The sequence below is a fragment of the Simochromis diagramma genome, unplaced genomic scaffold (genome assembly GCF_900408965.1).
Source record: "Simochromis diagramma unplaced genomic scaffold, fSimDia1.1 OVJJ01000371.1, whole genome shotgun sequence".
Lineage (NCBI taxonomy): Eukaryota > Metazoa > Chordata > Actinopteri > Cichliformes > Cichlidae > Simochromis > Simochromis diagramma.
In genome coordinates this window covers 3,071,102-3,089,289 of record NW_024386920.1, presented here as the reverse complement: position 1 = coordinate 3,089,289, position 18,188 = coordinate 3,071,102, and the positions used below count along the sequence as shown (strand labels likewise).

The window sequence follows — 18,188 nt, the reverse complement described above, 5'->3', positions numbered from 1 at the left end:
AAAGATAAAGAATATAACCAGGTATAAAGATAATTATTTTACTACCTAGTATTAGCAACAATAATCCAGTATCAGTCAGTAATCTCTGTATTATATTCATTCACAACACTTTTGCTCCCCAAAACCCACAACTTGTTATGACAAGAGTCGGGTTAGTGTTTATGTTAAATGAGCGGTGGCTTAATAACATACAAACACAGCACTGGTATGGATCTTTTCATCACTTTCCCAAAATCTCAAACTATTGAAGGCGAAGCCCCGTAAACTTTCACTAAGCCAAAGTAAGGTCACACACAGGAAGGAGGAATCTCATCCAGACAAAAATGCTTCACTAGAGTTAATGCGACTAGTGATATTAGTAAAAGTAGCACCTCCAGGTCATCCTTGACATCCTCGGCTTGTGAGGTGAGGAATCAATCTTTGTCTTATTATAAATCACAGAAATGCTAGTTTAGTTCTCTATGTTAAAAGCAACACATGACAGACATTGATTTGTACTCGTGTTTCTCAGATATGCAGTTTTATTAGTTTTTGTGAAACTTTAGCTTTTGGTGTACTGGTCAGGCCCACAAGCTGTGTAATAGTGTTTTAAGTATAGTTAGTAAGGCAGTGAAGCCAGAACAGACTTTGGACCAGGCTGAAATTAAATTGTTTATGTTTTTATGCTTAAGTTCTCCAACTTTTACAGATTGATCGCATGCAAATCAGAAGGTTTCAGCTCTCGATAGTAGTAGTAGTATTTATTTATTGTCATTGTCAAGAACAATGAAATTGCGTTTGGGGCTTCCATACAACCCAAAAAAGAAGAAAATAATAAATACCCCTTAAAACCCAAGTGTACATATTTAACCCAGTGTGACTCCAATGCAATAGACAATCCTTAGCAATAACATGAGAACCTGACAAGTAATGTTGGTAGAAATTCAGACAAAGACCTGAGAAACATGACAAAGTACAACAGTGCAACCCATTCAATATTATTGTACTGTGAGATATGATATCGATCACAAGAGTCTGACGTGACCTCAGTCAACCTGAACCATAATTCAATTTAGTGGTTTTAAAAGTAGCACCCTCTGTAAGAATGTTCGTACCGGGCACCTTCGCAACCTAACACTGAACAAGCAATGATGCCACCGTCTCCAGAGCCAGTCGGTGTAAATTTAGTGTTTACTAGATTTACCAGATTTACCAGGTTTGCTAGTTTTTGCAGCTTTGGTAGCTTTGATGTCCATCTTAGTCTTCTGGATACGAGAGAAGATCTCCTTAAAAAGGGCTTTGTACTCTGGAGTGTTCTGCCCCAGCCGCTTATCCACCGCCTCCACCTGTTTGCTGATGCTCTCGATGGCTTCAGGGGTGGACGGCGATTGGGTGGGAGTAGGGGGAGGTGCCACGATGGGGCCCATGGCACAGTCTTTCATAGACGGGTCCCTGGAGACGGGCCGGGAAGTCTGGACGCCGGCGTGACACAGGCTCTCTTCGTGTCGTCGACACTTCCCCAACAGCTCCTCGTACTTCTCCAGCAGGGCGTGGTACTGCTCATCCACCTCTCTTAGGATGGACATCCCTCTTTTCCTCACGCTATTGGCGTGCAGAGCGTAGCTGCCTCTCCTTCTGCCGGACGCATCCCGGGCCACGATGGCATTGAGCGCCGTGTCGCTGCAGCTTTTCCTCACAGGACTGGAATCCGGTAACGCCTCACCTCCAACACCTCCTCCACCTGCTGTCTCCTCCCTGACGCCTCCTCCCGTCTCCCCGACCTCCACTTCCAAAAAGGTGTCGGTCTCCGGGGTAATACTGAGGACAGTCTGGGTAAGAGCCACACCATCATCCTCACTGCTCAGGAGGAAAGTTCGAGCTCGGCGCAGCTGCTGCAGCTCCTGCAGCTCCACCTCCAGCTCCCGCACTCTCGCCTGGCAGCTCTCAGCATCCTGTGAGCACAACCAGTTAGTTTTATTTCAAATAAAATTCATTACCCACACTCCAAATAAAGACATAAATAGCACATCATAGCAAAATTCTCCTCCACTTAATTGTCTTTAATTTATAATCAACAAATCATCATTTTTGGATCAGTTGATCAAGTTACAAGGTAGTTTAATAAACTGCACACAGATCAGATTTAAAGAACATTTTACCCCTTTCCATAATCAATGACTATCTAGTCTGACAGATGCAGAAACCTTAGGCTGAAGTGGCTGGAAAAAAAGAAGCCAGTGTGCTGAAGTGCAGAAATCTGCAGTTCTGCTAATGGCCACTTGAGGCCGCTCAAGCGAGCATGTACACATGGACTTCTACTTTAAAAAGAAAAAAAACAACAACAACTTTCTTGCAGGAAAAATAAACATGCTTACCACTTGGTTATTTAAAAAAAAAAAAAAAAAAAAAAAAAAAAAAAAAAAAAAAGCTGAGTGGCATCTTGTTAATACTCTATTTATGAGCACTAATTATGTGGTATCAGCATCTGTGACGTACCTCAGCAACATATACATGCAGCTAGCTCACCAAGCCTCGCTGTTCACATGTGGTCACACTTTTGACCACATTTGAATAGAACAATATGATTATGATTATGATTAAGGCCATAATTCTAAATTTGAAATTAGTTTGAATATTCAAAACGACACTCCATTAGTCAGTCGTTTTCATTAGGGATGATCAGCATTGAAGACATAATTAAATGTAATAACCAATGAAATCAAATGGACTCTGACAAATTAGCACTGTCCCTGCTAGCAGTTAAAAAAAAATAAAAAACCAACTTGCTGATATCATCTTTTCTGCTTGTATGTTTTCCTGTATCTTAACAGCCAAACATGCTTAGTGCATTATTTTTGCACCCCACCTGCACCCGTGTCTGCAGCCGGGAGAACTCCGATATCAGGAGGTTGCACTCCCTCTCCACCCCTTCCCTGCGACTCCTCTCGGCCCGGACAGCAGCTCTCAGAGCCGACACCGCTTCCCTCAGGTGCTGGTTCTCTTCTTCAAATGGCTGACGCTTGGCTTCCATAGTAAAACTTTCAGCCCTGCCCACTACAAACTCATCCTCATACCTGACAAAATAACAGATGAGACAAATATTTAGCAGTTTGATGCTGGCATGCAGTGTTTAAGTGTGACTTTAAATAACTACTTTCCTCTTCTTTCTCATTCTATGGAAGACAAAACAGGTACCTGGGTGCTGTGCAAAGCTCCCTCAGGCAAGGGAATGAGTGGATGGTCTTGCGTCGCTCTCTCTTCTCCCTCCTGACCCGCAGTTGCTCCATGGAGCGAAGTTGCTCCACCTGCCCTGACAGAGACTCCACCTGGTTCTGCAAAGTCTCAATAGTCCCCGTTAACCTGGTGCATAAGAGAGGGCAAAGATTTATAAATGAATGAAAGAAGGCCAAAAACATGGAAAAAGGAGCGCTCCCAGTCCCGTTCACCTCTCGATCTTTTGCTGCGAGGACTTGCTGTCCATCACCAGCGTGTGGTTGGTGCGTTCCAGCTCTCTGGCAGTCCCGTCCAGCTGCTCGTACACTTTGGCATGCTGCTCGTTCATGTCCCGAAGAACCTCCAGCTGCTTTGACAAGTACTGGAAACAAACGCATACACATATTTAGCGCAAATAAAAATGCACAACTTCAGGTAAAGTTCCAACAATCTCTTAGATCTCTGAAGCTAGAAGCTTTTAACGGTCACTTAAATTTGGCTTTCATTTACTTTTTACAGCACATATGTAGGATTTATCACTGCAACCTAACTTCCTGAGCCACTAAACACCTGCTGTACAGCTTCACACCATACTGCATGATATCATTCAGCAGATGGACTTCACCAGTTAGCAGAAAATTCCTTACTAAAGATAAGCACATAAATAAGCACGTTGGGTGTTTCCACCCAATTTAATTTAATTCAAGAATTGTGCTAAAGCATTGTGTTACACAGAAGAAAATAGTCTACAGCAGTGTAACAAAGGGACAGTTCACAGGTCACCTCATCCAGCTCCATTGATAAGCTTTGTCAGGAAAGAATAATAGAATAGAACAGCCCGTTATTTTCATTGTACATGCACACAGAAATTATGGGTGCCCTGTTCACCATAAGCTCAAACGTCATTCTGTTCTAAAATGCTCCATTTAAGGCTGGGTTTTAAATACTTTTGGCTCTTTGTCACTGAGAAGTGTGAGCACAAAGGCTCCACCCACCTGCTGTTCAAATACTCTCTGTACAAGGAGCAGCAAATAAATAACAAGCTGGCTCAAAGAAAACCAAAACGAAAGTTTGTTACAAACTGCGAACCAAGGATTTGCATCAAGGTCCAGTATAAGGTAATTTAATTAGATTAGATTCAGTTATTAGCCATGCAGAGCTACTTTACTAGAGTCTAGGAACAGGAATATGTGCACAGAAATGAAGAAAATAAGCCCTGTTTAAGATTAACCTTTAAAACAGAGAGAAGGCCTCCTGCCAAACATACTGTCTGGTGGTTCGACACAGAGGAATGTAACAGCGGAAGGCTGCGGAAAATGCAGAAGGAGAAACATGATCTCTCTTGTGTTTGGAAATGAAGCCTTTTAATGGATCCATTAGGACATTCTGATAATGAGAAATTACAATAGTCTAGCCAATGTGTACCAAATGCACAAAGTTGTTTTTTAGCATCACTCTGAGACAGGAAGTTCCTAGTGTAGATAACTGTTTATATGAAAAACGACTGTCTTTAAAAAAAAAAAACTTTTTATGTACAATTAAAGGACAAAAATAGTTCAACCCAGTAGTACTGGACGCCGAGGGTAATGCCATCCAGAGTAAGGTATCTGGCAAGACACCGTGTCCCCTTCGGACACGAGTAGAAACCAACAGGCTATCTGCACGTTAATGTCTTTAAGCCGACTCATGTGGCATAAGGAAAAAAAGCTGGGTGTCATCTGCATTGTCACCTAATACTATTGCAGAGTACAGAGCCCTGTGGGACTCCATAACACATTTTTTGTATTGCAGAAGAATTCACTTGTAATTGCACTTCCTGTAACAATTCTGTTCACTGCTGTTACTGAGTGCCCTTGAGCTGGCAGTCCTGTGATATTAATTAATGTAATATTTGCATTGCTCTGTGGTCCACACCTCGATCTCTTGCACTTGCTCCTCATTGGTGATGTACATTTGCTGCAGAGAGTCCTCCAGCTCTTTGTTCCTCTCCAACAGAGTCTTTCCCAGCTCTGCTGCCAAGTGGAGATCTAGAAAAAGAAGCAGATGAAACATTTTTAAAGGGAAGGAGGCAGATTGAATGAGTGAAAGCAGAGAACAGGAAGGGAGAGGTGTGAAATGAACAGTGACAGTGGGGTGGGGGGTATCTCACAGAAGAAGACATAATGCAGCTGCACAATTTAGATGACTTCTGCCACATTTAACGCCGCACACAGCTCTATTTTAAGCAAGGTTATAACTACAATGATCCATCACATCGCCTTAGTCTGCCCTGGACCAATTCAATTATAGAGGGAAGACAGCGAGGCAGCGCTCCTCCCTGCAGCACGTCTCCCTCCAAGCCTCCTACTCTCCACTGACTGAATATGAAGGTCACAGATTGGAACCCAGATTATTTGGAGTGACACATCTGAGATTAAGATGAGAATAGAGATTTCACTCGCTGGGATGCTATCTTTTTCTTAGAGAGACCATTTACTCTGACTTCAGAACATTTTAGTGTTTTATTTATACGTCCCAGCTGCTAAAATACTCCAAATTAAGATGACCAGCATCCACTTAAACCGTGCGCTGACTCAGCAGTACTGATGGCCTACATTACTGGCTCTGAGTCAGCAAAAAGTGGTTTGCAGCCTCTCAGAAAGTGAAGGACTAAACAGCCAACAAAGTCATCAGTCAAGCCTCTGGCTTAAGTAATGAATAGTGAGCAAATGGATCAATGCCAGGCCATAATACATCCAGGCAACTGATAACCTGCATCACTGCAACATTTTCCTATAGTTGCAAGCACATAAGCAGGAGTACACAGAGTAACCATGCTGTTCCCCCATTAGTATCTATAATACATGGCCTCTACCTTCGTCAATGTAGCGAAGTTGTCCTGTACCCTTAACAGGAAAACAGCCGGAAAGCATAATGTTTCCACCTCCGTGCAAACACGGTGTGTTGAGTTGATGCCAAAGAGTTTGATTTTGGTTTTGGTTGGGCTGAAGGTGACTGACTGTAATCTGTGTGCCACATGGGCACAAAGCCAGTCTGTGGGAGCCAGATTTCTGCTGGTTTGTAGGGAACCAAAAACTTATTTCAATGACGTGTAAATCAATTTATACTTTTCATGCAAAGTGTTATTTCCTGATTTGTAGGTTTATATTCTGTCTCTCTCCATCACCATGAAACTGCCATAAAAATTAGCACAATGTTACCCTAATTAGCGCTTCTCTTATAAATATAAAGAAAACGAACCTGCATTTTTCAGAAGTTGTCTTGATGATGTGAAATACAGCCCAAATAAAACCAGACAACCCAAAAGTCTTTGTGTCTACAAGATGTCGAAGGGGATTTGGCTGATGGAGGGAGAGTTAGCGCTACACAGCCTAAAGCCTCAGTATCAACACAACAACAGAGGAAGAGGGGGAGGAGAGAAAAAGATGAGGAGGAAAACAAAGGAAGAGTAGAAGTGGCGAAGAGGGCCAATCGATGAAACTCACTGCACAAGACAACAACTTTGCAAGTTAATAGCTGTCATAGACAACTGTTTGCTCCAGACAGACCTGACATTGACCCACAGGTGACATCACTGAGGCCGGAACACCGACACAATTACATCATGCATGAAGAAGCTATCCAGACAACCCATGCAGCCAGCTGCCAGTGTGTCAGTACTTCAGAGAAAAATAAAAGTTTATTTTTAAGAGTGTGTGAATGCATCTGCAGTCGAATCCATGCATTCAGTACAGCACGTAGTGATGTCTTCCACAGGCTGATTTTTGGGTAGGTGCGTATCACCCACGAGACTCACTGGAATGTGGAAAATAAGACTTCTGGTTCCTCTTTTCTAGTGTTTCAGACTAAATTTGTAACAGAAAATGCACAAGAAACATTCACCAGACAGAAGAACTACACCATAGTGCTTATCCGGGCTGTAATACTGACTGCAATGATGCATACTACATGGCAAAGTAGCAATTTATAAAAACTATTTATAAAAACATCCTGGGATATTGCTCTCTACTCCTGAGTGATGTAAACAGTTATGATGTAACAGGAGTGCTTAGAGAGCTCTCTCATCAGATGTATGCAAGCAAACAGCCCTCCAGTCTCAGCTGGTAGAGCCACTTATTAGTTTCTTGGTCATCAGCCAGGAGAGACTCAGGCTAACACACAATAAACCCAAACAAAGAAGCAACAAAGAAGCATCCCAATTACACGTCTGCATCCTTCCTGCTTTCTCCTCCTTTAAGAGTTGAAAGCTGAGACGTGACATCATGAGTAGTTTGTACAGTTACAGGCCTAGTTTAACACCTGCCACATCCAAACACACACTCAGACTTTCAGTTTGTTTTCACTTAATGTTACCCTTCATCTTTGTTGTTATTTTTGCTCATATAGCACTTTGTTCTTTTCTCTATTTAATCTATTCAACCAGTATATACACTGCTCATTATGAAAGTCACTTAAATATGAATCATGTTTATTTCTCCAGTTGGATAAAGAGTTGGGGAAATAAATCTCTGTCAAGATAATCCCACAACGCTTCAGTAATGCTGAGGTCCAGGCAAGACTCAGGTGTGTTTTTTCCATCCAAGTATGCTTTTACTGCATTGGCAGCGTGTTCGCAGTTTTTGTCATACTGAGAAATGATGCCATTTTATAGTGGTTCAAAAGCTGACTGTACTTTTTCATAATGCCATTGATTTTCATCTCCAACACCAGTCACTCAAATACAGCCCCATGATGCAACTATCATATTTTAAAATATGCACCTCTGATAAAAATCGGATTATAAGATGAAAACAGGTTCAGCCACTTCTCTTATCTTCACCGCCAATATAGACACATACACACTCATTTTCATATCTTAGTGAGGACATCTAACTGAGATAATGCTTTCCTTAGCCACTTACCCTAACCATCAAAAATGAATCCCTAACCCTCAGCCTAAACCTAACCATAACCTAATTAGAAACCTGACACTAAAACAACATTTTTAGGCTCAAAAAATGACTTCAAAATCATGGGAACAGGCATTTTGGGACTGTTGGTCCTCACAAGTATAGTAGCACAGCAATGTTCTGTCCTGAAAAAGACGTCTAAACATGCACACACAAGCCAGCAACCTCCAGGAACGACTGCCAACCAGTCTGAAAATATACATTTTTTTCCCCCATAGCACCTTTTGATTGTATCATGGTCAGTATATCTCTTGAGCAATCTGCATGTGAGCTCATGTGAGAAACCCTAAAAGGATGAGGAAGCTTTTTGCAGCTCAGTTAAAAAAAGTAAACAAATGTGATAAAGCAGGGTTGGCTTGAAGGCAGGCCTACATTGTGGCTGAGAAGGTTACCATATGAACTGACAGTGATCCTTGGTCAAAGACGGTAATGGCAAAAACAGGCAAAGACCACTATTACACAGTTAGTTTTAAACTCTTTTAGCAATTCTTATTAAAAACTACTAAAAAGAAAAATATCCTAATTTCATCCACCCACTCTCCCACCCAGCTACCAGGTAAGGAGCGGGGTACACTCTGGGCAGGTCTCTGGTGCAGAAAGAAATCCTCATTTATCCACATTTTAGCCAACACTTCTGTGGGGAAAGTCATCCCAAAGAACATCAACTTACAGTGATTCCTGCATGACAACAAGGTAATACGATGAGAGTGGTGTGCCTATCCAAAGGACTCGATGCACCTAGAAATGCCACACGACTGAAGATGAACTGGGGCAGTCAGCACTTTGTAGCCCAGCACTGTTCAGAGAGGACTGACATCCTCTCTGCTCCATCAAACTCAGATCTCTCTGCACAGAGACACAGCTCGTTTCTCTGGCTCCAGCCATTTTGACTTTCCGCTCTCACACTGTCGCTCTGATTTGCCTCGTCTTTCTTCTAATTTCACTCTCTTCTTCCTCACCATCTCCCAAAATAAAGCCAATTAAAGACCCGTTTTAACCCTCGGTTTCCCTAATGTGTGACACTTGGTGCACAGGAAACAAGTTAGCTTATCAATCGATGACATCATGATGGTAAGTGTGTTTGTTTGTGCGTCCATTGGTGTTTCTAGTCAGGTAAAATCACAGCATCAGCACCATTTAGCCTTAGGCAGGGGAAATGTAGCTTAGCATTATAATTAGATGAGCAGAGAGCAGGTGATTGAGAGATTATGCACGACAGGAAATGAGCTAAGTGGTACAGAGAATGTGAAGACTCACAGCTGTGGGTAAGTCCTAAAACATAATTATACAAGTCCCTGAATGATCAGGTTCAGACTGGTTTCAAACTGGCTCATGAATATCTGCAGATGTTCCATTCATCAATAAATAGACTGTGTGACTTCATTCAAAATGTAATTTCCTGAGTCACCGACATTTAAAAGCTCCCTGGAAATGGAATATAAAAAGCTGCCGTCATTCAGATGTAGACCAGCTGATACAGGATCCATCTGCTACAACATCAGCTGCAATTTGTATGAACACTGAAATAGATTTGAAAGGCTTAGTAAATGTTTATTGTATCTTCAGCTCGTTGGGCTTTACTAATTTTTTGTCATATATACAGTGTTATAATAGGAAATCCTCATATTAAACATGGCAAATATTTCAAATAATAAAGTCAGTGTATGTACAAGCTTCAGATTTGATGCTAAATGCACCAGTGTTGTCTCCTCTTGGCACTGTATGATGTCAGTAACAGAGGATATTCCTAATATGGTCATCCGAGACACACAGCTCCACCCACCAGCAGTTCAGACTTTATGTTTACAATGGGCAGCCAATCAGGAGAGAGTTGGCCAAACTAAACAGCAACAATAATTTCAGGGACTTCAACAAGGAATAAAATTAAAATTTGGAGCTGGAAATGAGGACATTAGGTGTTCTTTAAATATAGCAACACTGACAGTCGAGTCCCTTGTGTTGTTACTGGGCGGAGGTTATGGTGTTAATGGAAAGACACGAGTTAATTATCAAGCTTTGAACTGGAAGGTTATTGAGATTTTTCCTTCACAAAAGCTAGTTCAATCAGAATAATGTTGGCAAACTGCAATTCTATTTTTTACCATTTATTTATTTGACAGAAAAATGTTTTTTTATCTCTTTGTTTTATCTTATTTTATCATCACTAGTCACTGATAACTAGAGCTGGCCATCACTAGACATCCCACGATATGATATTATCATAGCCCCTTATTATGAAAATATTTTGATTTTTTTTGTCCTTAAAATTAAACTTTGTCAATACATTTTTTTATCCAGTAAGATAAAGCCATCTCACATCAGATAACCATCTCAACACTGTCACAAAAACCTGCCATAAATGTCACCATAACATGCAGTTAGTCTGCTATCAGTCTGGCATCAATTTGTAGTTTAATGGTTGGCAATTGCATGCTAGCTGATAATACAGCCATTAACAGTGGTAAATCATTGAAAAATCACATAGCTGTTTCCATCTACATGAACAGCAATCTAACCATTACATTTCTGCTCAGTAACCTTCCTGTTCTTGAGGAACATAACAGAATACAACCAGCTGGCAGCCTGCTGAGTTGCACTCATTGACTAAGACTCATGCAGACTGATGCCAACATGTTGGCAATCTGTCTGCATTTTTAATTAGACAGAAATCAGCCTTTGACAACCTCACTGAGAACGATTGCAGTCAGTCCGAGTCAGACTGCAACTGTTTGCAGAAAGGTTTCAAGTACCTTGCAATCAAACGGGTCCTGCTCTCTGCAGCCATTTAGTCGCTATCTATTAACTTGCTCCAAATTAGGAGCCAATTTTCTCAAGCTAGGCGTTTCTAGTGTTGGGTTACCTCAGGGTGGTGGTGCATGTCCCAAAGTATTTGAATTTCTGTAATAAAATATTGATATTTGGTTTTCCTTGTTTTTAACTATACTGTATCGATATTCCCTCTCAAACTCTACTGATAACCGCAACATAGAGGACATTTCCTGATGTCAAAATATAATAAAAATATTTGTGATGCAGAGGTTAAAAAATTGAATGGCTCAGCTATATTTTAGAATGGGGATCCCTGACACAAAGAATTTAATAAATCAATACAAAACAAGTGGAAAAATATTTTAAACACATCGACCCAGAATTGCAACATCGGTGCCTAAATATATGCGCTTTAGTTCGATTAGGACTTCCATGGTGGACCCTGACACGGGTGCATCACATTGATGCTGACTACTTCCAGCCATGCAAAGGCCCTGCTTGGCATGCTTTCAAAGCATTGTTGTCAAAGAAGCGCAGTCCGCTCCTTGGGAACTCCTTCGCTGTTTTTATTGATCGCGCTGAAGCAGAGCAAGCAAACGGCTCCAAATGACTTCTCTGTCGTATCTCACGACAACAGAGTCTTTGTTCGAAGAGGCCGGCTGAGCGGCCGGTGCCAGAAGCTGACAGAAACAAGGGATGCTGCGGGCAGGCAGGATAGGATGGTGACTTGTCTTACCCTGCTCCAGGTCCTGCTGGTCGTACCATGGCTCTTCCTCTTCGGTTACGAATTCCTCCATTCTCCCTGAGCTTAGCATGGGTTTCCCCGCGGCTCTGTCCGGACAATAGACGTCCTGCAGGAAAGGATCCTCCAGAAGACAGCGGTGGCTCCTAGAAGCCGGAGCTCTTTTCAGCGCTGTGTTGTGCCTCGACTTGTTTCCTCTTTCCTTCCTCTCCTCCGCGTTTCCTCGGTCACTCCCACTGCCCCCCTCTCATCCCCCCCACCACCACGCACCGGCTCATCCCGGTGCTCTGACCTGCCGCCTCTGCAGGCTGCGCCGCTTCAGGAGCCTACAGACGTGGCAGAGAATAACGGCACTTCCTTTGCCGCTGTTAGCGCCAGCATGCTCACGACGCCTTCACGTACCGCTCGTAACACCCGATTATCTCCACTCGTCCAGCTTTTGTTCAAGCGCGCCCTCTACATTGATGTCAAAAGACAGGTCAAGACATGCCGTCCATAATTTAAGCTCATTAACTGCAAGCGCAACTACTGCGGGGTGACAAATTAAAGGAAAAACGTTTACCCTACACCTAGGCATTTGTTGACGTGATTTGGGTCTACTTGTTCGTTTTAGAGAAGGGAATTTTACATTGTGGGCCACATACAGCCCAATTTCTGTGTAAAGAAGTTTAACTACACATTTAATCCCTGAGATGTCTTAATATATGAAAAAAAAGTGCTATTTCAGCAGTACGTCTTGGTTTTTCTGCATTGCTGTGGCCGTAAAATGAAATGGAATAAAAATAAATTGTAAAAAATAAATGTGTACACTTACAGAAAAAAGTCTGTTGCTTATATCTTGATATTCTAATGGACTCAATTCTTTATTTGTTAAGCCTGGGTATCATCTAGAATGTAAAACTGTGAAATTTTGACTTAAGTGAGGAATTTTGTGTCTCATCTCATCTCACAGGCAATATCATTAAAAGTCATCTCACTGTGTTGCACTATATATGTTGCATGCTATCTGCACCACTAGAGGGCGAGCTGGTGTTTCATGCTTGTCATAACAACATCCTGGATCTTTCTTACAGTCCTGTGGGGAAAAAAAACAGCAACACAAGACCGTTTACTTTCTAATGGTTTGTATATCAGGACAGAGACTGAAAAAGTCATATAGAAAACGATTCCTTTATATTACTGCTAAAGATGGCTTTTCAAGCTATTGAATCATGAGGTGTGCTCACCTTTTCACACACAGCTTTGGTTAAATAAATAATGGAATAGCATGTCATGCACTGTTGTTTATTAGAGGTTGAATCTACCCAACTAAGACCTACTGAGGACCATTCAAGGGAGGGACAACTTTGCATTTGGTGTGATAAGAGCCTGATGATCGTGTCCGGTAAAATGGATGGCACATTATTTATTTCTTAGCCATTAGAGACTGAGAAACAGGAAGAGGAGCCCCAAAACTAGACCAACATTGCCCCAAACACACCAAGAGACTTCACTCTCTTGTATCCACAGTGACTCTCTTGCCGGCCAGGTGTAATGGTTGTAGAGACAAATGAAGAATGCATGGTCTGACATATAGAGATTCCTTCATTTGTAAGAGAGACCTATATGGACTCCTCTGCACCTTTGAGCTTGTCCATTTTCACTGATTAAAGCTGTAACACTAATGAAACAGGATTGGGATTTACATGTTGGTCATTTTTAATGATGATATGTCAAATGTATAGCATGCGCTTTCATTGACGTCAATTCACTCAAGTGCTTCAAATCCACTGACATAACTCACCCACGTGTGTATTTGTATAACAGTGACATCTACAGCCCTGACGTGACACTGGAGCTACAGATGGACGCCAGACTGGGTCTGGTCTCCCAGTCAGAGGAGCCATTTTCACGCTTTCTGACACTGTGACAGCCTGCTGTGAGCTGGAGGGTCCTCTGAGGAATGTGACTAAGTAACTCAGCTGGGCAAGCAGTTCTCATGCAAACACGAATACTTGGGCTATCTATACGAGCTGTTGTTGTGGTGACTAAAATGGGACATTTTCTGGGTACACAAGGGTTAGATTTGACCTCTAGCCCCTTTGGTGACTGTTGCACTATGACAATGTGTAACATAAGGCTTCACAGAGGAGTCATCATCCTCCACAGTTGAATCTCTTTATTGCACACATTTATGAAGAGCTGCCAAACTCTGGCTACACACAACAGTTCTGATTTAAAACAGACCTCTGCTCCGAATTCAGAGCCGCTTTGTGTTGGATGAAAACAGAGGGAAAATAACCAGTTTTGCAATTCAAATAGATGTTTTGTGTGCTGAAAGCAGTGTGTTATTTACCCCCATACATATGTATTATCAGCCCGACTATGGAGTTAATGGACAACCTTTTTGAGCGGTTGGTGAACAACAAAAAAAGGTATCATGGCCGGTTTTGCATGATTTATGAAGTGATTAAGACTATCACAACTCTGCTGCTCCCACCAAATGATTTATTTTTCCATTCAGTCGCACAACATTTTCACATGTTCACTCATCTCACACTTCTTCTCACCCACAAGCCTTCTCTTCCTTTACCAGACATGCACAAAAATCTGTTGTGTGGCACAAAACCACACAACTAAAAACTGCAGCACAGCCCTATTGTGCCTTCTACACAAGTCTCTTTAAAAAATGTTTAGTGTGTTATGATCGACTAACACACACTGCAAAAAAACATCAGGCAAGTCATAACAAAAGTTTGAGCAGAAAAAGGGGAAGGAGTTGGAGTTAATGCAATCCAAGAGATAAAACAAAATAAAAAAAAAAACAGAAACTATTAAACTGAAAAAGCTGGTTTTAGACTAAAACTGACAACATACACATGCATACCTTGGTTCCACAATACTAGATCAGTCAGAATTAACTGAATGAATTTGAAATAGAAGTGGCTTCAAAGCTTTTTACCAATTGGTTTCCTATTTTTGTCCCCAAGTAGCTGCATTGCATTAATCTCTGAAGCACTACTGATGACTGGTGTGGTCTTATGCATGCTAAAAACTAATGCAAGTAGTTATATACTAAAAAAACCCAGACTAAACAAAGCTGAGGAAATATGCAGTAGTACAGGGAAGTTTTTAGTTTGCCTTTCCTTTGAAACATTCAATACATGCTGTTCCTGATGTCACAGCCCAACTAGAAGGCGAAGACAAGACGAGGTGGTAATTTAGAAAAAGACCATTTATTTACACGAAACATAAACTAAAGGAATATGTGTGTATCAGTCAGCAGTGTAAAGCATGCACTGAGGAGTGGCAGAGTATGAGGAATGCAGGATAAAACCAAAAACACATGCTGTTGTTGAGCTAGTCTGAGTCTGGGAGACACGGAGCGAGAAGAGGAAGAGAGCTTTAATGAGCCCAGGTAGCACGTTCAGCTAATTACACTCCAATTATCTCCTGCAGAACAAAGCACAGCACAAAAAAAGAGAAACACCTAGTGCCTAATCATTACCAAATGTAGGTTTAATAACTGCAGCAAACAAAAAACAAGATGACCAAAGATAGTTTTATATTCGAACAGCGAATTGTTGGAAATTGAGGACAAGTTTTAGGTTTTATGTGCTTCTTAACATCGCCCTGCAGTTCTCTGAATTAGACTGGCAAGAGTGATGTTCGTATAAATAAATCTGTGCATGAATGCATTTTTCCATGCATGCTTTAAATTGTTATTCTAAAAAAGTATGACCACCGTCGGTGATTTTTACCAGCCTTCCTCACCTGTACGGTCCAATCCATGCGTTTCCTTTCACCGCATGACGTTCAGTACTGACAGTGATGTCCAGTTTTGAACTAATAAACCCAAAGATTCCAGGAACAGGATAACAAGCTACCTTGTGTCTGTGAATGTTTGATTTAATGGAAACAAGAGCGAATCCCTGGTGTACTAAACATATGATGTCAGCACAATGTTTAGGAGTGATGCAGAAAAGACTCGGTTTAAATGACACAAACGCTGAGCCAGCCAGGTCTCAGAACCACTCAAGCCTAAAAACTAAATGCAAATGTTAATGTTTAGCCCTTAATCACTGATTACATTAAGACAGGCTGTTCCAACACTGTTTAGTGTGAAGTGGTGCAGAAATCCAGAATTAATTCTTAATCCATTCATTCTCTTCTGCTTATCTTTATCAAGGTAGCAGGAATTTAGAGGGTGGGGGGTGAGACCAAAGGGTGAGAGGCAGGATGCACCCTGGACAGGTTGCCAGCCTGTGGCAAGGCACTCACGTTCACACCTATTAATCCTTCATCAATTAACTAATCTGATAATCCAATCAAAAGAATTTGAGCTGCTATTCTTTCCTTATACAGGACACCAAAGTTCATGAAGCAAGAATGTTGAGTACACTATGAGTCTGACAGCGTCGGGGTCACAAGGTTAAAATACGATCACATTACTTGCTGTGCTTGACCAAAACAAAGCCTGAAAGGAGACTGATTCAGTCAGAGGCCTTTATTCACAAACCTCCCCACATCCTACACAGGGGTCAATGCAAATCAGCCTATTGTTACACACTGAGCTATCTGACCCGAAGCCACTAACCTTTTAAATCAGTATTAATGACATCCCCACAATCAATCTTCCACAGTATCTGTAAAGGAGATGATTATATTAAAGAGTCCTTTAACTGAATGAGTTACTCACAGCCAGGAGGGAGATACTGAATAAAAAATAAATAAATAAATATTTAGATGTGTCACATTTATCATACAGCATTTAAAGCTGTTCTAACTTATTTACAGTAACAGTGAAAGAGATAAACAAACAGTTGGAATTTAAGCATTTCAGCATGCAAAGTTAGCAGCTTCAGAGAATAGTGGAATGTGTAGCTGACCCCTTACCAAAAGACAGCTGAAAGGCAATGTTAGTCTCCTGTTCCAAAGGAAAGACCAGAAACACAGCTTCACCTGTGCTTGATGCGAAAATCACATCAACCCGATTTTTAAGTAATTTAAACTCCAGTGCTGTAGGTCCAATTCCAGCTGCAGATACAAATCTCCTTTGGGGTTGCATCAAGAAGCTTATCCGGTGTAAAACTCCAAATGAAACATGTGGCACCCTCATGGCAAGGGAGGAATTAAAATGGTATCAATACTGCGTATACTTCAAAAAGTACCTCAAATATGAAGTCAAAATTGTTCCTTAAAGTGATGAACTCGAGGCATTCAAACAAAATGATCGTTAAAAAATATCAAATAAACCAGGTAATTTAAGTATTTTAATGGATATAGTTGATGTCCTAAGAGAAATCTTCAATCACACTATTCCTAAAGACCACAACAATAATCCTTCTAATTGCACTGCCATAAGACTTTGATGGAAAGGCTTTAATCTGCAACAAATCCTATTAGCAAATGCCCCAAGGCCAACTTTAACTAAGTGTAAGTTCTATGAAAAATACAAAACGCATTAGATGCAATCTGTGGTTCATGCACTGCTTTTCATATGCAGTATATCCCTCTGTGCTTTGTACCGGACAGTAGACTGAAAATGCTAAAATACTAAAGTGGAAGTCAAATACAAGAAGTATCATGTGAATCTATTTTTCACTGTGAAACAAAAGCAGCGATCTGATCAAGATGCATTATCTGAGGCTTGACGTTTGAGGCAAATTAACAGTCTTCAGTTTCAGGAACTCTGTGCTGCGTTCTGGTAAACTTTTAGGAAATGACTAACGGTCATTTATGGATGAATAAGCGTAACTTGGAATGTCCACATATCCTCTAACGCAATTCCCTGTAACGACATTCACCAAAGCTCCACAACCAGTTTGTTTCTCTAAACAAACTGGAGAACACATCCTAGCCAGGCGGACTGGTCAGAAAATAAACAGAAAAACAGAAGAAATGGCCTGATTGTTCCTTCTTTCGGAGAGACCTTCCAGTGAAGAACACCCCACCTCTGATCCGGGAGGAACTCCCAGGGCGGATATCAGCCGCACCTCAAGTCATGAGTTTTCTCTTTTTTTCACTTAAGTGAATCAACAGCAAACGCAAAACAAAAAACAAAGAAAAACACGCTGGTAATAGCTAAGATGGCAGGACACAAGAAGGATGGACACACACACCACACACACAAACACACACACCACCCCCTGCTTCTTTTAGAAGCAGCCTCGTCTCCAGGGTGACTGAAGACAAAAAAGAGGCCTTGGCACAGCTGGTCTGTAGCGACAGAGAGACAGAGAGGGAGGAGGAGGAGGAAAAAACAGTGAATGAGTGTTCAGATGTACAGACAGGATAGAGGGTGAGGGGGAGAGAGACACAGCGAAAGCAGGGAAAGAGTTGATTTGGAAACTAGTTGGAGGAGGGAGAAGGGAGGGGAAAGAGTGAGGAGGTACGCAAACTCTCTGAGAAAAGCAGGAGAAAGTGAACACTCTCACAGGAGGAACAGTTGTGGTCATAAAAAAGAAACGGCTGCTGATCTGCTCAAAGAGTCATATTACGTCCAAACATCCAGTGCTGCTCTCTCTCTCTCTCAGTCTGAACTGAAAGCAGGCTAA

At 41.5% G+C, this 18,188-nt stretch overlaps 1 protein-coding gene across 1 annotated transcript; it reads right to left on the bottom strand.

The window, feature by feature from the left end:
- Positions 1–1,005: 1,005 nt before the first annotated feature.
- Positions 1,006–11,903, bottom strand: LOC120736523 (cerebellar degeneration-related protein 2-like). Its single transcript, XM_040036734.1, has 6 exons — positions 11,647–11,903; positions 5,107–5,219; positions 3,426–3,574; positions 3,175–3,339; positions 2,846–3,053; positions 1,006–1,931 (listed from the first exon to the last, which is right to left on the bottom strand). Exons 1-6 carry the CDS (start codon positions 11,723–11,725, stop codon positions 1,164–1,166), a joined length of 1,482 nt encoding a protein of 493 aa, XP_039892668.1. The 5' UTR covers positions 11,726–11,903; the 3' UTR covers positions 1,006–1,163.
- Positions 11,904–18,188: the final 6,285 nt, after the last annotated feature.